General features: G+C 45.5%; 2 protein-coding genes across 3 annotated transcripts in view; both read right to left on the bottom strand.

Moving 5' to 3' along the window:
• Positions 1-24,440, bottom strand: part of GPR89A (G protein-coupled receptor 89A) — a 79,214-nt gene extending 54,774 nt beyond the window's left edge. The window contains exon 1 of one of the 2 annotated variants that reach the window (XM_043576039.1): positions 24,401-24,440. Coding sequence is in view for 1 of the 2 variants with exons in the window: in XM_043576038.1 (XP_043431973.1) it covers positions 5,644-5,685 (42 nt within the window). In the remaining variant the exon portion in view is untranslated. Of the gene's footprint in view, positions 1-5,643; positions 5,872-24,400 lie in introns of those variants that run through there. The other variant, XM_043576038.1, reaches the window with a different exon arrangement.
• Positions 12,933-24,505, bottom strand: GJA8 (gap junction protein alpha 8). The gene is made up of 2 exons (XM_043576041.1): positions 24,401-24,505; positions 12,933-19,207 (listed from the first exon to the last, which is right to left on the bottom strand). Exon 2 carries the CDS (start codon positions 19,194-19,196, stop codon positions 17,874-17,876), a length of 1,323 nt encoding a protein of 440 aa, XP_043431976.1. The 5' UTR covers positions 19,197-19,207; positions 24,401-24,505; the 3' UTR covers positions 12,933-17,873.
• Positions 24,506-25,157: the final 652 nt, after the last annotated feature.

The raw sequence follows: 25,157 nt of genomic DNA, 5'->3' as shown, positions 1-25,157 counted from the left end.
AACCGACTGAGCCACCCAGGCGCCCCGAGACTGAGATTATTAAACTCCTAGAAGAAAACACAGGCAGTAATCTTTGACATTGGCCTTAGCAACATTTATCTAGATAGGTCTCCTCAGGCAAAGGAAACAAAAATCAAAATAAACTATTGGGACCACATCAAAAAAAGATTTTGGACAGCAAAGGAAACCACGAACAAAACAAAAAGACAACCTACTGAATGGGAGCAGATATTTGCAAATGATAAATCTGATAAGGGGTTGATATCCAAAATATGTAAGTAATTTATACAACATCTGAAAGGCAAATAATCCAATTAAAAATGGGCAGAAGACCTGAATGGACATTTTCCCAAAGAAAACATACAGACATGTGCCAACAGACACATGAAAAAATGCTCAACCTCACTAATCATCAAGGAAATGCAATTTTTTAAAGGGAAATGCAAATTAAAACCACAAGATATCACCTTATACTTGTAAGAATGGCTACTGTTAAAAAGACAAGAAATAACAAGTGATGGCAAGGATGTGGAGGAAAAGGAACCCTTCTTGTGCACTGTTGGTGGGAAAGGAAATTGTGTAAAATGGTACGGAGGTTCCTTAAAAAATTAAAAACAGAAATTCCATAGGATCCATTAATTCTACTATTGGGTATTTACCCAAAGAAAACAAAAACACTAATTCAAAAAGATATATGCACTCCCATGTTTATTGCAGCATTATTTACAAACCCCAGGATCCACAGATAGATGAATGCATAAAGAAGATGTGGTGCACGCGTGCGCGCGCGCACACACACACACACACACACACACACACACACAGTGGAATGTTATGCAGCCATAAAAAGGACGAGATCTTGCCATTTGCGACAACACATATAGACCTAGAGGGTATGAGGCTAAGTGAAATTAAGTCAGAGAAAGACAAATACCATATGATTTCACTTATATGTGGAATCCGAAAAAACAAGACAAACAAAAAGCAGAAACAGACCCATAAATTCATAGAACAAACTAAAGCCTGCCAGATAGGAGGGAGTGGGGGGATGCACTGGATGGGTGACAGGGAATGGGAAATACAGGCTTCCGGTTATGGAACGACTGTCACAGGGATGAAGATACGGCCGAGGGAATATAGCCAATGGTATTGTGATAGCAATGCATGGTGACAGAGGGTAGCACAGCAGAACTCCCAGACTGGTGCAATCACCATGCTCTCTTTTGTACACCTGAAACCAAAGTAACATTATGTATCAACTATACTTCAATTAAAAAAACAACACAAAAACAATTCTGACTGCTCAAAAAAGGCTGGAAAAGAGAAAACATTACATAGTAGCCTAAGGACAAATGTGGGGAAAGAGAAAGTTTATAGGTCAAGGGGAAGAGAGGAGTAGAGTAAGGGGATAAACACGCGAGAAGGAACTGATGGGACACTAGAGGAGGAGTTGTTGCATCTGGTATTTCCACAGTAACCATCTTGGCCACAAGCAGTTTTGCTGCAAACATTCTGCTGTGTAACTAATATGCCATAAGGCAGTTTTGCTGTAAAAGATAACAGCAAGTTATCAGTTTGGCTCATTTCTCCATCAATGCAATACATCCATTTTTATATTATATATAAATATATATAATTTATATACATATAGCCCTCAGAATGGTCTATACAGTGACACAGTTTTGTACCCACACTGACTGTAGAACCTTGATCCATCCATCGGCGGACATGTGGCCGTGCACCAAGAACAAACAACAGTGAGGAAGGCATTCAGGGTTCAATGAAAAGATCAGTTATAAATATACATCCCGGTATTTGGAAACTGACACATCTCTTAATGAAAGAAGAAATTTTAGAGGAAAAACAAAAATATGTAATACCAAATGAGGAGACAAATCAACAAGCAAAAAAACCCCCAAAAAACACGTATAATACTATGAATGAAATACTGAAGATAGTGCTTAGGGTACAATCCACAAAATGAAATCATTTATTTGCCTAGTATTGCCAGGTGTGCTATGTTACACATTTTGGATGTATTCAAATATTTTATATCTCACAATAAGGTCTATTTAATTTTGTTATCCATTTTTCATGTTTTATGATGTCCTTTTATTTTTTTATTTTTTATTTTTTTATGATGTCCTTTTAAATGAATGTCCCGTTTTATTTTTGTAAGTTTATCTTTTACAGCAAAATTGCCTTATGGTCAATCAATTACGTGGTGAAAATACTTGTGGCAAAGATGCATACAGGGAAACTGAATTGAAGGTATTAATGATTTATTATGATTAGCGGCAACTATCCTTTATTGACCATGTACTATATTCCAGGAACTCTAAATACTTAGCATTGTAATCTCATGAAATCATAAAAACCTATGGTATGTGTCATTATCCTCATTTCAGAGAAAGCTGAGGTTTACAGAAGTTAATTCATTTAGTAATTGTCAAAATCAGGATTGAACCTGAAGTCTGTGACTGATTCCAAAGCTTGTGCTTTTAACCACAATAAAGCTGCTCTAAGATCAAAGGCACAGGTAGAGAGGATGTCCTTAAAAAGGAGCAGCGGGCACCTTTTTTTCTGACCAGGGAGGAAAGCAGCTGGAAATGGTTGTAGACATACATTAACTGCTTAGATTAAGACCTACGGTGTAGAAGGAGATCAGATCTTTTTTCCTCACTTTTATTGATACAGTGGGAGGCAAGGTTATCTGCCAAGAGTTTAAGAGATGAGGCTGGAAAAGGGGCTTTGAGGACTGATACAGATTCAGAAATGATGAGGAGAATGGAACACCTGGTTAAAGTCAAGAAAAAGAACTATTTCAGACTTCATGTTATCATTTATTTAAGTAGGCTCCACACCCAACATGGAACTTGAACTCACGACCCTGAGATCAAGAGTTGCATGCTCTATCGACTGAGCTAGTCAGGCTCCCCGAAACTTCATTTTATTTATTTATTTATTTATTTTTAATTTTTTTTTTCAACGTTTATTTATTTTTGGGACAGAGAGAGACAGAGCATGAACGGGGGAGGGGCAGAGAGAGGGAGACACAGAATCGGAAACAGGCTCCAGGCTCCGAGCCATCAGCCCAGAGCCCGACGCGGGGCTCGAACTCACGGACCGCGAGATCGTGACCTGGCTGAAGTCGGACGCTTAACCGACTGCGCCACCCAGGCGCCCCCCGAAACTTCATTTTAAATAAATCTTTCAGGTCATACAAAACAGGAAAAAATGAGGAAGAGGTATTTCTAAGGTAACTAATATTTACTAGGCCTCTATGCGTCAGCAGCTGATTTAGATGCTGGGGAATACAGCATAGAACAAGAAAGAGAAAATCCAGAACCTCAAGAAGTTTATATCTAACAAACACACAAATAATAGTGATAGAGGCTAAGAAGAAAATAAAACAGGAAAATGAGACAGAAGGTGGCTGGAATGGGTGCTATTGTGACGGGGTAGGGAGTCAGGAAAAGCCTCTCTAAAGTGACATTTTTACTGATACTAAAATAATGAAGTAGCCACATAAAAAATGGACAGACAACAGTCTACACAAATGATTCTTTGGTCTTAGTTCCTCGTTTATAAAGAGCATTAAATATTTAATATTGCATATGAATGCATGTGTGAAAGTTAAAGTATATGATGTAAAATATCAGAAAGCCACTTTCTTGCTTCAATTTGTCAATTATATCCGTGTTAAAAATCTTAAAGGCTACAATGCAATGCCAATTTCTTCACTCACATTTTTTTTTAATTTTTTTTTTTTTTACAACGTTTATTTATTTTTGGGACAGAGAGAGACAGAGCATGAACGGGGGAGGGGCAGAGAGAGAGGGAGACACAGAATCGGAAACAGGCTCCAGGCTCCGAGCCATCAGCCCAGAGACCGACACGGGGCTCGAACTCACGGACTGCGAGATCGTCACCTGGCTGAAGTCGGACGCTTAACCGACTGCGCCACCCAGGCGCCCCTTCACTCACATTTTTAAAAATTTGAGTAAAAAAAAAATTGAGTAAAGAAAAAAAATGCTACTGAAATATTGTCATTTTTCTTGAGTTGGTAGTAGAGCTAAAAATAAACCTGAATTGTCACAAAGGGACAATTAGAAAAGCCTAAGAAAAGTTAAAAAAGAGAATTATGGGTCCAGATTTTTGTGCATCAATGTATTTGAATATTATGCAACCAATAAACCAATTATGAAAACCATATAAAGGATAGTGAATTTTAAAATAAAAAGTTATAGGGGGGCGCCTGGGTGGCTCAGTCGGTTGAGCATCCAACTTCAGCTCAGGTCATGATCTCATGGTCCGTGAGTTCCAGCCCCGTGTAGGGCTCTGTGCTGTCTGTCGGTTCAGAGCCTGGAGCCTGCTTCAGATTCTGTCTTCCTCTCTCTCTGCCCCTCCCCCACTCGCATTCTGTCTCTATCAAAAAAATGAATAAACGTTAAAAAAAACTTTTTTAAATAAAAAGTTATCTTATTAGGGCATTCCTCATCTCATAATTTCCGAAATGTTGTAATTAAAGTTTTTCAAGAGACAAGGACGATGCTCCATTCCAAAGACAGAAGCATTAGGATGAAGCAATAGGAAAACTGGATCAAAGATTCAGTTTCCCTTAAACCCTCAAAAGGAACTGTTTCTGTCGTTTGCCACTTGAAAAAAAAAAAAAAGAAAATATACTCTAAACGCTGGGAGATGACGGGGGGGGGGGGGGAATCGATAATTAAGATAATCTGAGCTTCTACAAATATTAACAGCTGGCCGGCAAATAATTGTGTTTAGTGCTCGAGCTTAGAGGGAAAGGGAATTCAGCTTTGAACAAGACAGGACCTCAAAAATTAAATTAATAAACAAAACATAAATATCAGTGCTACGAAGAAAACAGAGTGGCTTAGCGAATGAAAGCTGGTAAAAGCAAGAGACCCCCTAGACACAGCTTCTATAGAGCAGGAGTTAGTGTTTTATTTGTGTTTGTACCCTCGGAGCTTTATACAATGGTCAAGTCTGCTGACTGTACGAATGAAGGTGCCCGATCGGTAAGAAAGGAGCGTCGGGAAAAGATCCGAAGAGCGTGAGCAGCAGAAAGAGGATTAAACGATGAGGTGTTGGTGCACAAACGAAACCTTCCACAGTACTTTTAAGATCTCTTAGCTGACCGCGGCAAATTCCTCCAAACCCGGATTCAGGATTTGACAACTAACCAGCAAGGTCCCCACGTGTCCCCAGAAGCCGGCTCCGATTGGCTTGCTGCACACTCCGCGCCCGGAACCACACTCTTCCCCGAGCCATGGGTCAGCAGCGCGGTCCAGAAGCTTCGGGGCGCTTTGGGGACCGCTCCTTACTCGCGGCACCGGCTCGGAGCACCGAAGCCGCCTGACTCCCTCCAAAAGTGGACGAGGAAGCGGGGAGATGGAGGCTGGGTGGGGGCACGGACGGCCGCAGGACGCCTTCCCACTACGAGGGCGAGGGAACCGGACGCAGCAAATCCCACACCCTCCCCGAGCTCTGAGAACCGATGAGGCGGGCCCAGGCCGCGGAAGAGCAGAGCGAGACCCCGGGCCAAGTCGGCATCACCGAAGCCCCGAGAAGATTCGCAAAAGAGGCTCGAGGGTCCCGGGGCGGGAGGCAGTAGCTCACCTGGGAGGTAATCATGATACTGGAGTCGATCAGGAAACTCATGGCGAAGTGTAGGGAGGCCTAGTGCCCCCGATTCCCCCTCCCCGTGTCCGCAGAGAGCTTGGGCCACTGGCCCTCTCACACAGGCGGCCTTCGCCCCGGGTCCACCCGCGGGACCGCAGCTCACCAGCCCGACGCCATCAAGCTGCGCCCCAGTCAGCCAATCCGTGGCTCTATCCAGAGCTTCCCGCCCCGGGCCGAGGGTGGGCGGGGCGAACGCGAGGCGCTTGGCAGCCAAGGGGGCGGGGCCAGGGAGGGGCCGTTCTGGGGGCGGGGCTTAATAGAGAGGGCCTGGCTAAAAGGAGCGAGATAGAATTAGGAGGTCTGAAAATCCAAAAGCTGATGTATTGCAAGGTAGCATTTAATTTGTGAGGCTGAAGATGGGGGCGGGGGGAGGGGGGGACCTGAGCTAACATCTTTTTTTAAGTGGTAATTCCATTTTCTAATGGTCATGGCTAATAAGATGAAGTTAACAATTATAATGAGTTAGGTGGTAATTCAGGCATCGTGTTTTAGATGTTACAACTTATACTTGGCTATACAAACAACTGCATCATTACAAGTGAGGAAGAGTGGAAAGGCAGATGATATTTTTAGCATATATAACTAGCCAAGTAATTTCTGATGTAATAACAAAAAAAAGCACACCGTGTATAACAGAGTGATAATCTCATCGTACTTGGTACCCATCAGCCCACACATTGAGTACTACGCTCTTTGTACCACTCTTTAAGTGGAACAGAAATGAATCGGAGCATGCTCAGAGGTGAACCTGATGGAAGGAACTGAAGTAAGGAGACTCAGGAACATGATAACTGTCTTCTTGTGAAAAGAATGGGTAGAATTGATATGGCCCCTGGAGATAGATGTAAGACAAAGGACTGGAAGTTAAATGAAGCTTGATTTAATTCAAAACAAGGAATAATTCTTTAAGGGTCTGAAGATGAGTTATTTCGGGAAATGGCTTGAAGTTGCTCAACTATAGACTGAATCACTGCTTCATCCATCCAATACTCATTTCATGAAGGCCTCACTGCTGTGAGGCTTATCCTATCCCACTAGGGCTCTAGCTAGTTCTCGTAGTTCTTGTAGTCTCCTAGCACTAGAAGCAGGCTCCAGCTGATGGCAATGGCCCGGTGTGGGAAGACCTACAGTCAATACCCTGAAGCAGTCTTGAGTACACCTGGCATTGAGGACCTGAGCGTTTAGAGTACTGTAATCTGAGTAGCCGAGACTCACACATTTATTACACACGGGGGAAGGTGTCTCTCTTTCTTGGAGTTGAACTCTGCCTTTCTAAGCAGCCCAAACTACCTGTCAAATGTCCAATCCCTTGGGGCGCCTGGGTGGCGCAGTCGGTTAAGCGTCCGACTTCAGCCAGGTCACGATCTCGCGGTCCGTGAGTTCGAGCCCCGCGTCAGGCTCTGGGCTGATGGCTCGGAGCCTGGAGCCTGTTTCCGATTCTGTGTCTCCCTCTCTCTCTGCCCCTCCCCCGTTCATGCTCTGTCTCTCTCTGTCCCAAAAATAAATAAACGTTGAAAAAAAATTTTTTTAAAAAAATAAAAAAAAAAATGTCCAATCCCTTATCCAGAAGGCTAGGGAACAGTGGGAGTAGCCCTACTATGGGAGAGTCAAACCAGATACCTTTGTGTCCTTGGCTACAGCTCTCAGGGATGCAGGTAGATACCAGCACAGAGGCTACTGTGTAGGCATTTACCTTACGCGTGATAAATTGGAATCTCACCTCACCGAGATTCAAGGCAGTGTAATAGTGCAGAATTCTGGGAGAGTATATTAAGGCAAACAGTTTACCTTGGTGGCTTACTGGGATGTATGGTGGGGATCAGGGTCTCAGTGAACTTGGCATAGCAGAGAAAGGTATGTAGTCCCACTGGCCCCAGCCCTGTGCAAAGCTTTGAATGGCACCATTCAGGATTTTCTCCCTTGTAATACCTGTTTCCAGGTCAAGGACGGGCCTGGGTGACCCAGAGAACTACTACCCCTTGCTTTTGATTGCAGAATGTCTCCAGAAACCTTCATACTAGATTAATATCCACTTGACTCACCTCTCAAAGCATTGGGAGGGATGGCTGAAACTGAGAGGCATGAGTTTTTGCTTTCTTGTCCTCACCTTCGCTTCTCTTTCCCATTAGAGCTATTACCAATCCCCATGACCAACAGTGACCTCTGAGAGGGAGGGAGAGCTCTCCTCTCAACCCCTCAAGACCAAGTGCACAAACCCTTCCCTTCTCTGTATCTCAGTGGAGTCTAAGGTACAGCGTTTAACAATAAAACTATGCTAGTCATATGTCACAAGATGATGACAATAAATCACATAGAATAATATATTTATCATGGTGATAATAACCAATACTTACCAAGTGTTTACTATGTGCCAGATACTATTCTTAGATCTGATAATAACTCATTCACTCCCTGACTTACTCCTGACTTGCCTCTATATGGCAGACACCATTGTTGTTTCTTTGGAAGCATATTGAGCACATTGGCACTTATTGGATACCGGGCCTAAGAGAGTGAGGCTCAGGCAGAGAAAGGAGTTCCTTTTTCTTTCTATTCCAAGCAAGAATCTTTCTCTTTTCAGCATTTGACATTGAAATATCCATTTTCTTCACAGGAAGCCTCACCTCCTATGGACAGGGTGGGATCCTGCCCTATGTCCACAACTGGACAAGAATGTGGAAACGTAACCATTCATTAGCAGTACACAAACAACAGCAGGAATTGTTTTCTTATACTTCTAAATTTGTAGGATTATGTCTTTATACTTGCAAATCAAAATTTGTCTAGATTTTTTCCCCCCTGGTACATGATGAATTCCTTTCAATTTGTGTTTTCAGGTCTTTTATCAGCTTATTAAGGAAGTTTCCTCCCATTACATCTTTGATGCTTATGGTTCTCTTGTCCTGACTCTCCTTCAGGAGGATGCATATTTATGTGTTAGATTTCTATTGCCTTCTCTCCATGTCTATTATCTCCTCTGTGATAATTTTCATGCCTTTGTTCCTTCTCTTGGCATTCTGGGAGAATTCCTGGTATCGATTCTTTACAATACTGATTTGGCTTTATGTGTTGCTAATTCTGTTCTTTATACTTAAATCCTATTGTGGCTTTGCTTACTGACCGACAGCTCCTTTTCCAATTCAATGTACTATCTTATTATCTTCTGTTTCATCTCTTGCTTTACAGAGCCCATGTTTTCCTTAATTTTTTTTGAGAGCACAAAACAGATTTTAAGCTTACTTTTATTTTTTAAGTAAATTGAAATTACACTATTCTTTTACTCTTGGTGTCCACTGTTGGTTTTCTTCTTGTGTCTCTGAGACCTTTCATAGACTCCAGGTGGTTAGCCATCTCTTTATTGTTATTTTCCTTGTCTCTTACTCATCTGTAAAGATGAGAATCCCATCTGGCCCAGTATACACGTAGAACTTAACTGGACACAGTAATTAGCTCAATTTTTAAAAAGTCAAAAAGAAGGGTCTTTGACTACTGGATAAGTATCTAAAAAATATTTAAAGGGGGGCTCCTGGGTGGCTCAGTAGGTGGGGCATCCGACTTCGGCTCAGGTCATGATCTCACAGTTTGTGAGTTCAAGCCCCACGTTGGGCTCTGTGCTGACAGCTCAGAGCGTGGAGCCTGCTTCAGATTCTGTCTCCCTTTCTCTATCCCCCTCCCCTGCTCATGCTCTGTCTCTATCTCTCCCTCAAAAATAAATAAACATTAAAAAATTTTTTAAAAATATTTAAAGGAAAGGCAATTAGTTGGCAATGAAAAAAAGATACAAAGTTGTCCTAGAAATTACGGCTTCAGTCTGATACAATCATGAAAAAAGATATTGGAGAAAGTTGAAGTTCTGATCTGAGAGACATTAGAGATGTCCATATTTATCATAATGCCATAAGAAAATCCCTTGTCAACTGTGTCTGCCTTCAAGACATGATTGAGGATTTTTGGGTCACATTATATTCTTTTGGTTCGGCTCACTTATATTTATTTGATCTCATCCATTTTCTGGAGGTTTTATTAGTCTAACTCAATTCTGGAGATGCTTTGTTCTTTCTTCTATCTATATAGGTCCAGCCATATAGGTTCTTTCTTCAAGCTATATAGGTCATCTATAAAGATGATAACTATAGTAAGTGAGAAAGATAGAAAAAATGCCCCTGGAAAACCTGGATGAATTAGAAAAACTGAACAGTGTTCAGGAAAGCTGAGCATTAGAGAGCGGAAAAGCCCCTCAAAACTCTGTCCTAGCCAAAGGAGTCATGACCAGACGCTATAATTGGCTAAGGGCTTCCCTCATGGTGCAATCCGGAATTAGCATTTTTATTACCGTCTATTCAAATCCTGCCTACTTCCAAGAGCATTTGGAGCAGATTAAACCACATATCATTTGTACAATGAAAGCATTAAAACAAAGGAAAAGGAACCACACTTGATGTCTTTACCTCAAATCTTGCTCCTCTCTAGTTCATTCTTTCCACAGGAGTTGGAACGGTCTGAGGGAAAGTGACCAATAAAAATATGCTGGAAGTAATGGAATGTGACTTCTAAGGTTAGGTCATAAAAGACATGGAAATGTTTGCCTTGATCTCTTGGTTCACTTGCCCAAGGGGAAATCAGCCACCAACTCACAAGACCCTCAAGTAGACCCAAGAGCAACCAACCTGCCAGCACTAACTTGCTAGTCATGTAATCATGTGAGTGAGTGCGTCTGACCACCCCAACCGCAGGCCCCATCAAATTCTGACTACAACATCATGAGAGACCCCAAGCTGCTCCAGAATTCCTGACCCGCAGAAACTGTGAGAGATGATAGATGGTCATCGTTGTTATAAGGCACGAAGTTCTGGAAAGATTTGTCACTCAGCAACAGATAACTGATACATAAATCATCACAGGTGACATTTTTACTAAATATGTGCATGGCATAGCCTGGAGTTCTATCTTTGTAGCCTTTGATTTTCATTTGTTTACCACTCACTGTTCAACTGATAAGCCAAAGCAACAGATTTTAGATTTTTGTTATAACTGCATCTAACCTCAGTTTCTATAAATATACAAGGTATTGCTAGATCCTATATGAGATAAATCTTGAGCTATCAGAGGACTAACACAATAAAGTTTATTTTTATTTAACTCAAAGTTCAAAAGTCCAAATAGAAACTGGTAGGGATGGGAGGCCCTCTGATCTACAATCATTCAAAGACTCTGACTGCCATCTTCAACATAAGGCTTCCAAGTTTGCTCTGGGTGATGATATCCAGCAATTCATATGAAAATCTCCACCACCACCCCCCTTCCTTTATTTATGATAAAGCAAGCCTGCCTGCCTTCAAGCCTGGAACTCCTGGAACCTCAAGGGAATCTTTCTCAGATATATTCCTATGTAGTGTCAGCTTCCAGTACATCCCTTTGGTGATGGGAGCATCTGCCAATTATTTCCTTCCCACCTCGGGAGATGTCTCAGTCCTCATTCATGCGTTCACCAAACATTACTATGTTCTAGGCCCCATGCTAAGTACTGAATATTCAGAGATCTATAGGGTGAAATCTCTATCCTAAAGTTGCTTGCAGTCAGAAGAGAGAAAAGCAAGAGAGAAAACTTGATAAATGCTATGGTAGAAGTGCACACAAGTATCAAGGGATCACAGACAAGGGAGCAACTAACACTGTCTTGGGAAGTTTGTGGAAATTTGATAAAGAAGGAGACAACTGAGCTGAATGTTGAAGGGTGAGAAGGAGCTGACCATGGAGAAAAAGGTAGGCCAGGACAGAGTCCTGAAACATCACGGAATTCATTCGTCACCATGGGCTAGGCCTGTCTACACTGGGAACTGGCCAATGGTCCCAGAAGGCTAGGACACATACACATGAGTGGATGTGGGAGATGAGGCTACCAAGGTGGTATTGACTGCAAGCAATAGAGATAATTTTGGCCATGTTAAATCAAACAAACAAACAAACAAAACTCTGGAGTAGTTCTGCAAACTAAAGGAAGGCTAACGAACAGGATCTGGAAAAAGTGGAACCAAGCATGGTCCAGAAATCTAGGTAATTAGGAACTCACTGTGAGTCTGTTCAGCGGCTTTTGTCAAGATGAATGAAGTCCAACCAGGTTGCATTTCTCTGTTACTCCACTCAACATCTGCATTCCAGGGAGGGAAGTTTGCCCATTTGGATCAAAAAAACCCTGACCCTTGACCAGGGGAAGTCAGATAGGCATTTCTTAGAGTTCTACCAAGTTCCTCCAACTGAGGAAGTTATTATAGGAGAAGGAAGAATAGATTTGGGCAGGTAAAAACAGATGTCTTATCTGGGTGGGTTGAGGTCACTTATGAAGGCTTTGTAAGCTGCTTTGAGGAACGTAGAATTTATTGGGTATGTAATGAAGAATGGGAGGATTTTAGCAGAGAAATGACATGGTAAATCCCAGGCAGGATCTTTTGGCCAATTTAAGTTATCTATTTTTATCTGTAATGAGTAACCTTAACTCTTCCCACAGTTCTCAGAGACACAGGAGAGTGTCTTTTGCCTCTTCCCATAAGGCCAAACAAGTATACTTTTTGATTTTTCCTGACATTTGTGTAGAGAAAGAGAAGGAACAAAGTGACCAAATCTCAACGGAAAAGGAGAGTTTTCATGTTCTTTCTGAATCAGAGTCCTCTCCATTCTACTCAGTAGTGAGCTAGAACTAACTACGTATACTGGCACGAAAGAATCATTTGCTAAATTTCCTGGACTTTTGTAAGCCAGTTGCTAGGTACAGTCATTATTAACAATTAAACTACATAAACTTGAAGAAAATGTGAGACACAAGGGAATAAATAGTCAAAGCTCATCGCTTCTTAATTATTTGACTATTAGCTACGCTAACGGGGTTATTGGTATCTATTATAAGGTGGAAAGCTTTTATAATGTTGTGCCACTATACATCTCTCCCCAGCTCTGTTTTCAGTGACATTTTGTTGGAAGCCTGAAATTAGTGGGGAATGGTTGGAGAATTTACACAGAGGAAATTGGCAAATGCTATAAACCAGAGCTTCTTCACCCTGCAGAGAGCGGTTTGTGAAGTGTTTACCAGAATACCACTGCCCCCCTCCCAAAACCCCAGTCCTCTTCTTCCCCAACCCCTCAATTCCAAAGGCAGGTAACCACGAACTGGGGCAGTCTCTTCACAGTCTAGCTTGGTTGACAAGTCAAAAGAAAAAAAAAAAAAACAAAGATGGCGAAAAGTCAAGTTAGTTTTATTTGTTTTGTAACAGTCTAACATGTGACTATTAGCTCTAACATAAGGATGTGGAGGGTCGGAGAATTCAGGACCCAATCCCAAGAATGCCTTTCTCCCTTGCCGGAGATTTCCCCCAGGAAATTTGTTAGGAATATGCTCCTTAGCTGAGTCTTTACTAACCCTGTTTCCTAGGTGGAACGTTTTGCAGAAAAAGGCAATGGAGCCATCAATTTTTCCTTCCAGGAAACTTCATGTGATTCTTCCAGAATTCTTTGTCTGCCCTAGAGAAAGAGCTTCCAGAAAGAAGTGGGGCTAGAGCTAACAGTATGTCCCACTGCTGCCTTGGTGGTCGACTTTGGGAGCTGCAGTGTCTAGGGCAGTGGAGACTGACTTGTCTTCATTAAAGTCTTCTTTTGTCTAACTGCTGAACCTTGAGTTTTGTTTCCTTTTTCTCCTCCCTTCCTGGTTACATATTTAGTTATAGTACAATGATTACAAGAAGGGAAAGTCTCCCTATTTCAGTATCACTTCTAGGCACACACTGACTTTGTTTTACAGATCGGATTTACGCTTACAGGAGTTTTCCATCCAACCAGGCAAACCCTTTTGCATCTAAATGTTGCTAACTTGGGTTGTGTGGTCATTTGCACACAGTATGCATCGAGGAATAATTCGGGGTGGGGGGGGAGGGGAGGAGTGGGGTGGGCTATGCTGTGTGGGTGGTAGCTTCTTTTTCACCCTGAGCATGACTTAACCACCCTCCCCAGGAGCTCACGGAGAGCAGCTGCCCACACTAGCCTTGCCCCTGGCCTTCCACATGGCTTAAACTGCAGAGTTCCTGCACATAGCTCCGCCAGTATCCAGGGGCTGCCTTCTGCTATGAGTCAGAGACTCTGGTCTCAGGGGCTGGCACATCTCTACACATGAGCCCTGGGAAGCTGACCACCTCCTGTAGCACCACCTTGAGCACTGAATTCTCGCGTGATTAAAAATGTGCTCTTTTCACAGTGTAATTCTTAGGAATTCAGGACGACAGAAACATTGCCCATCCCCTCCCCACCCCCCACCCCCCCATTTACTTCCTTCACTTTACTTATTAGCTGACTTTTTGTCGGGATCTTAGTCAACAATCTATGCCGGATTTGAAAGTGGTGACTGTCCTTGCTTCACTATGCATTTTACAATAAGGACTTCTGACAAATTTGGACAAGGCCGTCTTCCCTTTCCTTGATTTCCAAATTAGTGAATTAAAAAAAAAAACACCCACGTATTTCTTCTAGTATGCTCATGGTGTTTCCTGGGTATCAATTCACTTGTTCTATCTTGTGAAGGAGGGGTAAAATTTGTTACCCCCCCCCCCCCCCCCGCAGGTGACTGAGGGAAAATCGTCATATGGAGCAGGTAAGTGACATCTTGGGGTCCTGGGGCAGCCAACACTTCTGACTTGACCTTTATTGTTCTTTGTGGGTAAATCTTATCCCCAGGTCACAGTGACCCTCAGGAGTATTTGTCTGATTCTGTGTGGGAGATGTCACCTGTGTGGCAAGTTGCAGTGTCACCGTGAAAAGCAGATAGGCCTTTTTATGATGCCCCAAATGCTAGGCCTAGGGATTACAGACCCAGGTTTGAAATTTCCGAACTGAACTTTGAGTTACTCTGTCCCTCCCTGTCACAGATCTCCCCTGATGGAGGAGGTGTTATAGCTGCTGTTAAGTGATTGGCCCTTTTCCTCTGGAGCAGGCTGTACTTTGGATATCCAGCTGTTCACTGATTCTTTTTATCAGTAGGTCTACATGCCCTAAGGATTTTAGTCTAACAAGGGAAGGACCCAGAGTAGGATTTAAAGCTGGACCTACTGAAGCCCAGGGGGGGATTATAATCCTGAGTCGGTCATAATTATTTGCCTCCAAACAGATACTGAGGGATCCAGCTGTACAACGTTAAGGGCCTCCATGGACACAGAGCTGCCTACAAATGGAACCTGGGACCTCTTCCAGAGGATGAAAGTAATTGCCAATCTGTCCCCAGTCGTTTCTCAAGGTCAAAGAGCCTCAGGTTCCTACTAAACATATGGGGGTCCAGATTCTGTTTTGAGCCTTCTCTGAGAAAACTGATCTCCAGAGTGTCTATTCCACGTTGGAAAAACTCTCACTAGGTAAATGCAAAGCAGGTTGAGAGGGGGGGATGGAAACCACCCATCTCCCTTCCTTCCCAGTCTCCCTGCTGCTAGAGGAATCTTTCAGGGAGTGGTGACACTGGGGGGGGGGGTTGGGGGGGGGGCTCCAGGCTTGGCGGCCAACTCGTTAATCCTTAACGATACCCCTGGAGGTAGGTTGGTGGCAAATACCATCTCTAGTTTGTAGACAGAAAACCAAGAGACACAGAGGTTAAGGGATGACAACAGCACAGCTACTAAATGGCAGAAATAGAAAAAAAAAAAAATCCTGGTCCCTTGATGTCTGTGTCTATTTCTGCCCCCAAATAGTCTTCCTCTTTTATTGGGGAGACTAAGAGGGAAAATGGCAACTTCCCTGGTGGTGGGGTCGGTACAGACAGTGAGGCAGGATCCTGCTTCCTCCCGGGAAATACACTCACTCGCAGGCTCATGCCAAGACAAGGAGGCCTGCAGCCTTCACCCCTGCACCAGCAGTTTTCACTTAGAGCAGGGTGAATTCTCTTTTTCGGATGAGGTCCTTGTGGAGATAGACACTCCGTTCTGGTGATGATCAAGCTGTTCTCAGGCTCTGAGTTTATATCTTCTTAAAATGAGTGTGCAGGAGCAAAACTGTAGGAGCAATTGTGCAGCCATTGGGGTGAGCGCAGTGGCGCAGTGTCTGTTCCCAGGCCCCGGGGCGTGTGACTTGTCTCACCATAGGGAAGTTCTGGGTGGAGCGGTGTTGATTGCCAGGGGAAGAGTCAAGCAGTAGCCAGAAAGTCACATGTCTCTGAGATAAATACACCTCTTCTATTCAACTATCCACTGCCTGATACATTCTTTCACTGAAGGTTTGTCACTGTGGATTAACCTAGGTAAAATATATTTTAAGCTGTCTCTTTGAAAATGTAAAAGTTCCCCGGAGTATTTATCAAACAACCATACCTTAGAACGAATTTAATTTCTAGACCACTTTGTTTTAGAATGGGACACCACGGAATGGGAGGGGAGGAATAGTTTGGGAGGAGGCTCTCTCTGCTATGGAAAATCCCCTTAAAAGGAAGGGGATAATCAGAGGGGCAGCAAAAGGGAATTCCTTACTCCAGGATGGGGCTGGCTGGGGGAAGACAGAATTAAGGCAGTTTTCTGGGTACTTCTTTCGGGTTCCCTGGTGGTCCCATGTCCAGATCTCTGCCGTGTCATTTTGGTTTCTATCCCTCGAAGCATAGCTTTGGTTCAGATAAACCATCCTGGTTATCACTTTGTCCCTCAGCTCTGGGAATTGATTGGCTCTAGGTGAAATTGCTTCCTGTGGGAAATATGTACTTGTACTTGAGGGTTTCCCCAAACTGGACTGCATGTTTGAGGAGTGTTGGTTGTAAGGGTCAAGGGTAGGAGAACTTTGAGATTCTTCTTGTTCCCTTTAAGCCTCTGTGTCCCTTCTAGGGAGGAGGCCTGGCCTGGGACCAGACTTTGAGATTCTGGCTGTTTGAGCTCCCACTTGGTAAGAGGCTCTCCCTAGTACCGCCGTGATGGTCCTCCTTGTGCACATCTTATGTCTGGGCAAGGCCTGAGAGCTGACTCTCCTCAAGACGGGCCAGCAGACAGTTTATCTGCTGGCTCAGAACTGGGCTTACCTCCAGCCCCTGATAGGAAGGAGGCGTGGCTCTCAGGGTGAGCACTGATATTGGCAGAGGAGAGGAAAGAAGGGCACGTTCTTTCTTCAGGGAAGAAGACTGCGACCAGACCTCCAGGCCTTTTCAGCTCAGGGAGAGGGTCTGGGGCCTTGCCCTCTTTCCCTGATGGTGCCCCGGACAGAATTCCCACCAATTCAAGGGGTATAATCGCATCAGAAACCAGGAGCTACGGTGACCTGAGAGAGAGGTCAGTGAGAATACTGGGTATCTCCTGGGCTGATGACTTTACCCGGACACTCCAAATTGGTGAAATGAGATTTGGGCGGCCTAGACACAAGTTGAGACCATAAGTAACATGACCAATTCCACGGGAAAGCCGGGCTCACTAGTGTAGGCTCACCTTGCACATTGGTGCCCCATGGGTCAAATCTGGCTGGCACACATTTTGCTTGGCCCACATGGCATGTTTAAATTTTAGCTGGCAATATTAAAGAGGTTGGACATTTCACTGAGAAGTTTGGGCTTCTGGATTCTGTGGAAAACTCTGAAATTTCTGTGGTAACACTGCCCGGTAATCAGTGCCTGGCACTGAGCGACAGCTGCCCTCTGCCCTCCCCCGCCAATCTTCACACCCCTAGATGTCCCATGGCATTAGAAAAGGCCCACCCCACCGATTTAAAGCACCTGCCTGCATCCTGTAGGCATTTGAGTTTGGGCCCCCTGATACTTGGTCACACGGCGTCCGCTAGGGAAGTGCTGGGGTGATAAAGTCTGGCTGAGCCAGCGGGCTTGAGTCATGGCTGGTAAACAGCTGTGAGGCATCCACAGTTCTGATCGGAAGGATTCCGATGGAGAAACGGGGGCGAAAGCAGAGTTCCCCACTGCAGCTGGGGTAGAGGGGCAGGGCAGTCATTTGAGACTGGGAACTTTGAGGGGACAGTGGGTTTATCTTGGTGGCCCTTTTATATGGGAAAGCTGGTTTCCTAGTTGAACAGCAAAGTACCGTACCCCTGCAGTACCTGTCCAACCAGGGGTGGGTGGGAGGGGAGGGACAGAAGACTCCAATCATGGTGGCATCCTTTACGTTTCATCTTGCCCTAGGTCAGCTCAGGGGTTTTCTTCTCTCTCTTTCTTCGGCAACACTTCACACGGTTAGATCGTCGGACCTGGCGCGGCTGCTGGTCTTGCTCAGCCTGCTCAGTGGTCTGGTGTCATCCCTGCTCGGGTCGGGACACAGTGAAGGCGACTTCTCCACGGGCAGCCCTTGCTTGGCTACCTTCTCAGCCTGCAGCTCGTCCTTCTCACCCTCCTTCCCGACCTCGGGAGTCTCCACTTTCTCCCCCTCCAGCACTGCCAGGGTCTCCTGCCCTTCCGTGCTCACTCTCTCGGCTTCCTGCCTCTTGTCTCCCACCTCCGGTTCCGCCCCCTCCTCCACGGGCTGCTCTCCCCCCTCTCCCTCCTGGGCTCCCACCTGAGCGTAGGAAGGCAGTGTCTCTTGGTAAGCCCGGGACAGGTCCCCCAGGGGCCCGGGGCCCATCTTCTCCTCGAACTGCGCGAAAGGCTTGGCAGAGAGGGGGCTGGTCTCCACCATCCCAACCTCGGTCAGAGGGAAATAGTGGGACACGATTTTCTCTTCTTCCAGCAGCTGGTAGCCCTTGGCTTTCTGGATGGAGGAGACGGCGATGGAGTGCAGGGACTTCTCGGGGATCTCCCCCAGGGGCTGCTCCACGGGCCTCTTGAAGGCCGACCGGATTCTCTTCAGGCCCAGGTGGCTCATCTCCAGAATGTTGAGGAAGAGGGACACGGAGGCCACAGACAGCATGAACAGGATGAAGATGGTCTTCTCCGTGGGCCGCGACACGAAGCAGTCCACCACGTTGGGGCAGGGCCACCTGCTGCAGCGGTAGAGGGGCAGGATCCGGAACCCGTAGAGGAAGTAGTGGCCCACGACGAAGCCCACCTCGAAGAGGGTCTTGAAGATGATGTGGCAGATGTAGGTCCTCAGCAGGGTCCCCTCCAGCCGGAACTTCTTGGTGCCTTTGCTGCTGTTGCTGCCCTTCTTGACGCTGCCCTGGTCGGCGGCTAGGGGCGCCCTGTCGCCGCCCTCGGCCGCCCCCTGCTGGCACAGCTCGTCGGCCTCGCGCTCCTTGCGCTTCTCCTGCATGCGCACGTGGTGCACGGCGTGGCCCACGTACACGAGCGACGGCGTGGACACGAAGATGATCTGCAGCACCCACAGGCGGATGTGCGAGATGGGGAAGGCCTCGTCGTAGCACACGTTCTCGCAGCCTGGCTGCTGGGTGTTGCACACGAAGTCGGACTGCTCGTCCCCCCACACGAACTCGGCCGCCGTGCCCAGGATGAGGATCCGGAAGATGAAGAGCACCGTGAGCCAGACCCTGCCGATGACCGTGGAGTGCTCGTTCACCTCCTCCAAGATGTTCCCCAGGAAACTCCAGTCGCCCATGTCTCACCCACCTGGAGGAGGCAGAAGGCAAGAGCTGAGCGGCCGCGGGGCACCCCCGAGCGAGGCTGTCTGTGCCAACCCTCGGGGTCCCTCTCCTTTCTGAGTTAACTGCCACAGTCCGCGCGTGAGCCGCGCCCATGCAGCGCTCTTGGCGCAGACGGTGAGGCGGGGGTGGGCGGGGTTGGGGGGGGGGGAAGCAGCCTGAAGGATCTGCTTCCACTAGCTTCCTCATCTGTAAAATGGGTTGAACGCTAACACCTGTTCTCAGTCACTGTGCAAGCAAGCGGTAGTCTGCAAGGGTACGGGAGGCAATAGGTATGGAATTCCTCGAGTTCCACCCCAAATAAGGGTTCGCGGTGGACCATAGATAGAAACCCCATGGTTTCATGGATTTAAATCGAGACCACAAGCTTGAACTAAGCCTCAAGACGCATAACCCTTAAAGAATACCCCACCCCACGGGGGTGCGGGCCCCCAACACAATTCTAGGGTGTGTGAGATGGTCTGTAGCCACCTTACTTTTCACCGTGTGGGGATGTGTAATGATCGGGCGTTTGAAGTGGAAGGAAAGGAACACTTTTTGAACGTCTCCTTTGCGGCAGACTTTTGACATTACATTATTCCGTTTAATTTGATTATGCTGGACTCTAATCTCCACGAGGATAAGGACCACGCCTGTTTTATTTACTGCTACGTGCTCAGTGCCTGCCACAGGGCCCAGCACGTAGTGAAAACTCAAAAGGTATTTAACCCGTCTGGTTTGATGAGAAAACAGAAGATCAGAGAGGTTAAATAAACTAAGATCAGACAGCTAAGTAGCAGGAGTTTTGTCCTCCTGGTCCCAAAGCCTGACTTCTTTCCACCACTCTGTGGAGATAACATTGCTTTCGATCAAAACTACGCAACTCCTGTACTCACAATTTATGTTTCTTCTGTCTCTGGGTTGAGATTTGGAAACCATTCTTAATAGCTTCACAAATTGAGAGCAATATTTTTTTATATTATTGGTATAACCCTTTTACATCCAAAGGATGGGGAGAGGGCTTCAGGGAGGAATCATGTTACGGGGTGAGGAAGGTCCACGGAGACGCTTTTAGTGTCCCACTGAGTAAAAAAGGTTTTAGGGTCTGTACCATGCGGCTATTTTAATACAACTAAAAATTTGTTGGAAAAAAATGCCATTAAACATGATAGCATATAATGCCCCTAGCAGCAGCAACGACTAATGCACATGGGATCGAACTGACAGGGTGATGTGTGCAAACTGGGGCGTTCATCCACTGCAACCCTGGGCTAACCTATGAAGGACTATAATCAGAACTTCCATTTTGGGGCGTCTGGCTGGCACAGTCCGGGGAGCGTGGAACTCTTGATCTTGGACTCATGGGTTCGAACCCCACGTTGGCCATAGAGATTACTTAAATAAATACATAAATAAAAAAACTTAAAAAAAGAAAAAAAAAAACCCTTCTACCTCAACCTGTGGCAGATATTCCTCCAGCTTGCACATCTCTAGAGTTGCAGTGTTTTCCTCATCACTGCTCTCAGACCAGGACAAGAGCCCTTGCCCGAGTTGCTGCTCAGGGCTTCTTTCCGCCTCGCCCTACCCTACAGGATTAGAAGCCTATGGGGGCAAAGGAATATACCCACCACTGACAGTGGTGACTTTAATGACAGTGATATTTGTTAACCACTCGATGGGTAATGAAAAGTGATAGTTTGGGTGTAATTTTCTTCTTTTTTTAAATGATTTTTTTTTCAACGTTTATTTATTTTTGGGACAGAGAGAGACAGAGCATGAACGGGGGAGGGGCAGAGAGAGAGGGAGACACAGAATCGGAAACAGGCTCCAGGCTCTGAGCCATCAGCCCAGAGCCCGACACGGGGCTCGAACTCACGGACCACGAGATCGTGACCTGGCTGAAGTCGGACGCTTAACCGACTGCGCCACCCAGGCGCCCCGTTGGGGTGTAATTTTCATCGCCAGGAGAGGATAAACAAAGTGGCATCTTCAAGCCTCCTTCCGACCTGTGGTTTGGAGCCTGGCCAGACAGTCCTGGGTGGCAGACAATGACGACTGGCATGAGTAATGCCCAGCCCATGCCCTCAGGTTATGTACAACCACTGTCTGCTTTTTGTTGCTCCTCTTGGAACCCCAGAAACTCCCAATTAGGTAGGGCATCCAACAGCAGCTTCTCTCCTCCTGGGAAGGTGAGAGCATCCGGGGCTCCCTAATCATGACCCCAGCATTGGAAGGAGTTCCTTGTAGGCATGGGGGTACCGAGAGTGGGAGAGGGTCCTCTACTCAGAACCGGATGTTCGGAATCCTAATCACATGTGCCTAGTTATACTTCTGCACTTGACACTCCTCAAAGTACTGTTAAATCTAGTCCTTGCCCTGTAACAAGTGGCAGCCATTTCCATCACCTTTGGGGAAAAGATGGGAAGCATCACGAACAGACAGCCCAAGCATAAATCCTAGTGGTGGCAGAGCTGGGAAAATCCAAGTTTCTTACAACATGAGTCAGTCTAACATTCATGTTAAAACAACAATTTATGTAATTTACTCCCACAGGATCAACTCTGGCTTTAACATACTCTAAATCTCGTGTTGCTAATGTCTTATCCCCATTGATATGTCAGCTTGCTTTTGACACTCTTCCTTGTACTGTACTGCATCAGTCCTTTGGGATTTCCGTGTGTATTTCACTTGTGTGCCACAATGAATGTGTGCAGCGAGCACACACTCCCGGAACCGTACGTCTATCAGTCTTGTTTCTTCCTTTGAGAATCAAAAGCTCTTGGAGGGCAGGGACCATTTTGTTTTCATCTTCTGTGAGCCATCATGACACAAAACAAAGACTTTCACAGAGTGGGCCCTCCATAAACACCAGTGCATGGGACCAATAGTAATCATTTCAAACCTGAACTTCTCAATCTCTGAGTGTGTGGAATACTGATATTACTTAAAGTCTGGAGAACTCCAGTCTTCTTTGCTGCAGTTAGCAATGGGGAGGCTGGGAACTTGCAGAGAAATGCTAACTACCAAAAAAAGGATAGTAAATTAATCCCAAACTAGCTCTTTTGAGGCACTGTTTTGTATAAGATCAAAGATATAAATAAACTGGAATCTAGAAAAGATTCTTGACATGTGAATGATGTGATATATGTTCGTGAAACAAGAGACCCTCCTGAGCACCCCATCAGTAATTTCCAAAGTAAAGCCAAACAGGGCTGTGTCCTTCCACATTCCATGCTGCAATGCTGGGATTGAGCGTATGTGTGTGTATGTGTGTTTCATGTCTCATTACAAGGTTTCTCATAATAATGGAAAGAGAGAAACTAATTTAGGATGAAATCTTTCCAATTCCATCCTATTGAAACAGGCCAACTATGCTTTTAAGAAGAGAAGCTTTAGGGCACCTGGGTGGCTCAGTCAGTTGAGCGTCTGACTCTTGATTTCCGCTCAGGTCGTGATCTCACAGTTCATGGGATCGAGCTCTGCACTGGGCTCTGTGCTCACTGTGTGGAGCCTGGCTGGGATTCGCTCTCTCTCCCCCTCCCCTGCTTTCTCTCTCTCTCTAAAATAAATAAACATTTTTAAAAAAATAAGAAGAGAAGCTTTAGAGGTGCTAAGGGAAAGGTTCCTGACTTCTGCACATGAAAATTATACTCAAAGGAAGTCAGATCAGAGTATATCTGAACAAGCTATTCCACTGGAGCAGGGAGCGATCTATACCAAAGAAAGAATATTTTTCTGCTCTTCTTCAAAGAGGAACAGATCTCTTACAGATGGAAAATAAACCGATGGAGTTCAAGCCTCCACCCCCAGGACATCCACCAGAACACCCACCAGAGGATTATGGTTTTAAGTAATGATAAAAATGACATCTTATGTTTGGGTCTCCCTTGTCTATTTATAACTGATACACTTTTCCATATCTTATTTCAGCCCTTATAACAACCTGCGAACGAGGCCCGTGGTTCTCAGCCTTGGATTTCACAGACTAGTACAATAACAACAACAAAATAGAGTGACCAACATAGGGCTACCAGCTCCTGATTGTACCAAGCAAGGGCATAAAGATAAGAAACTTATTAAATCACTAATTATGACTACAGTCTGTTTTCACCATCATTCCACAAAAGGGGAATTTTCACACCGCAAAACTAGAAAAGACACAATTTCAGAATAATAGGCCTTTAGACTGAACACATTTAAGTTGGTGAAAAAATGTGCTACATTGTTTACTGCATTATTACTACAGGCTGCTGAAAAGTTCATCTTGGACCAGAACTCACAGATCCACAGAATGACTATTTGAGAAAAAGAGAACCAGGCATTATCACCCCCCTCTCCGCCCCCCCCCCCCTTACCAGATAGGAAGGTAGACTAGGAAGTTAAATAAGTCTAAAGGGTCTCAGCTAGTGAGGGCAGAGCAGAGATGGGAGCCCTGGTTTTCCCGCTTCAAGCCCAGGGCGATTTCCAGTATAACATAACCTTCTCTTGGCTTTAAAGGGGCAGAAAACACACTTACATCTGTGTTAACCAGTTCCCTGAAGGATTAGATGGCCACTGACCACTCTGAATTGTAAGGGAGTGTAAATATGCCTCCATTCATGTCTCTAGAGCAACTACTTTAAAGAGCAGCTCTCCTAGGGAGCCAACAGAGTCTGCTCCCAGGAAGACTTTTAGGGTCCTTAGCTAGACCTGTTCTTGTGCCCCATTAAATGCTCCAACATGAAAACACAGAGCATGAAGCCTCCTCTACACCCACAGCACTCAGTAGTCACTACCATTACTCCTATCACAGAGTTCAAGTGAAAAAGTGCAAAACTCTTTCATAAACACCAAATACTCGGTTTAGGTCCCTCGGGATTCCTGGAGGCATGTTAATTCATTCTGAAAAATGAGAAGACCTTAAGAAGTCAAGTTTTAGTTAGAATTTGGACATCTCCGCTCCCCTCCCTCTCCCCCACTCCTACATTCCTTTCCCTTCCAAACCTCTGCCAACTCTTAGGCCAATTCCAAGAGGGTTTTCAGAACTGGACTCTAAATCCAGCCATCCCAACCCAAGACCGAACCTTAGTGACAACGTTTTTCCTTTTGGAGAAGCCTGGATATGGCCCTTAATTAGGCTGGGAAGGAAGCTGGGGTGGCAGGGGGGAAGGCTACAAACCACCATCACCCAAGGAAAACTTGCCAATAGGAGTAAGGTCCCCCGGAGAAATATGTGCTCTCTTTCTCTCTTGGCGCTCAGCAGCAAAATGGCAACTTTGGCCTCCTTCCTTTGGCACCTAAAAGCCCACCTCCCACTTCTCTATCCCGCCCCTACTGTGCTGCACGACTGAGCAGATATGACTGGATTGGTCCTGATGGGTAGGTTTTACTGTCCAGCAATATTTTAAGCTCCCAGCCAGACAGCTTTTATGAAGGGAGGGATGTTTGGAAAACAATGGGAGAGAGAGAATGGGAGAGAGAGAATAGGAGAGCTGTGTTGGGCACAGAGGGGAGGAGGGTGGAGAAAAGCTGATGCGGGAAAGCTTAGATGGGCTTCTGCAGCCTCCAAAAGTGTCTTTTAGCAGCAGACTGGGCCTCTGTTGCAGAAAGCCCTTGGCTTCTCTCCAGAGGCCCTGAGCCTGGGGGGATTTTCCCCAAGCCCCACCTTCAGCTTAGAGAATCCTAGGGAGGTAGGGACAGACGATGTTCACCTGTGGGCATCCCTCTGCCCCCGGTCAGACTGTGCCAGAGTCACCCCAGAAGAAGAGTGTTTGGTCTTTTTCAAAGGATGATCTATCCTCTTCTCTTGGGGGGTTGGTCTTGGGTCTCATAACTTGGAGCAGAGAGTGTCTTTCTTTGGAAGGAGGCTTAACACTCCAAAGAATTCTGGTGCCGTTTATCAATATAGTAACACTTCCCTCCTTGGTTTCCTCATAATTACAAATACTTTCGAGAAACTG

The sequence above is a fragment of the Prionailurus bengalensis genome, chromosome C1 (genome assembly GCF_016509475.1).
Source record: "Prionailurus bengalensis isolate Pbe53 chromosome C1, Fcat_Pben_1.1_paternal_pri, whole genome shotgun sequence".
In the NCBI taxonomy this organism is placed as follows: domain Eukaryota; kingdom Metazoa; phylum Chordata; class Mammalia; order Carnivora; family Felidae; genus Prionailurus; species Prionailurus bengalensis.
This window is presented reverse-complemented; position numbering and strand designations above follow the sequence as displayed.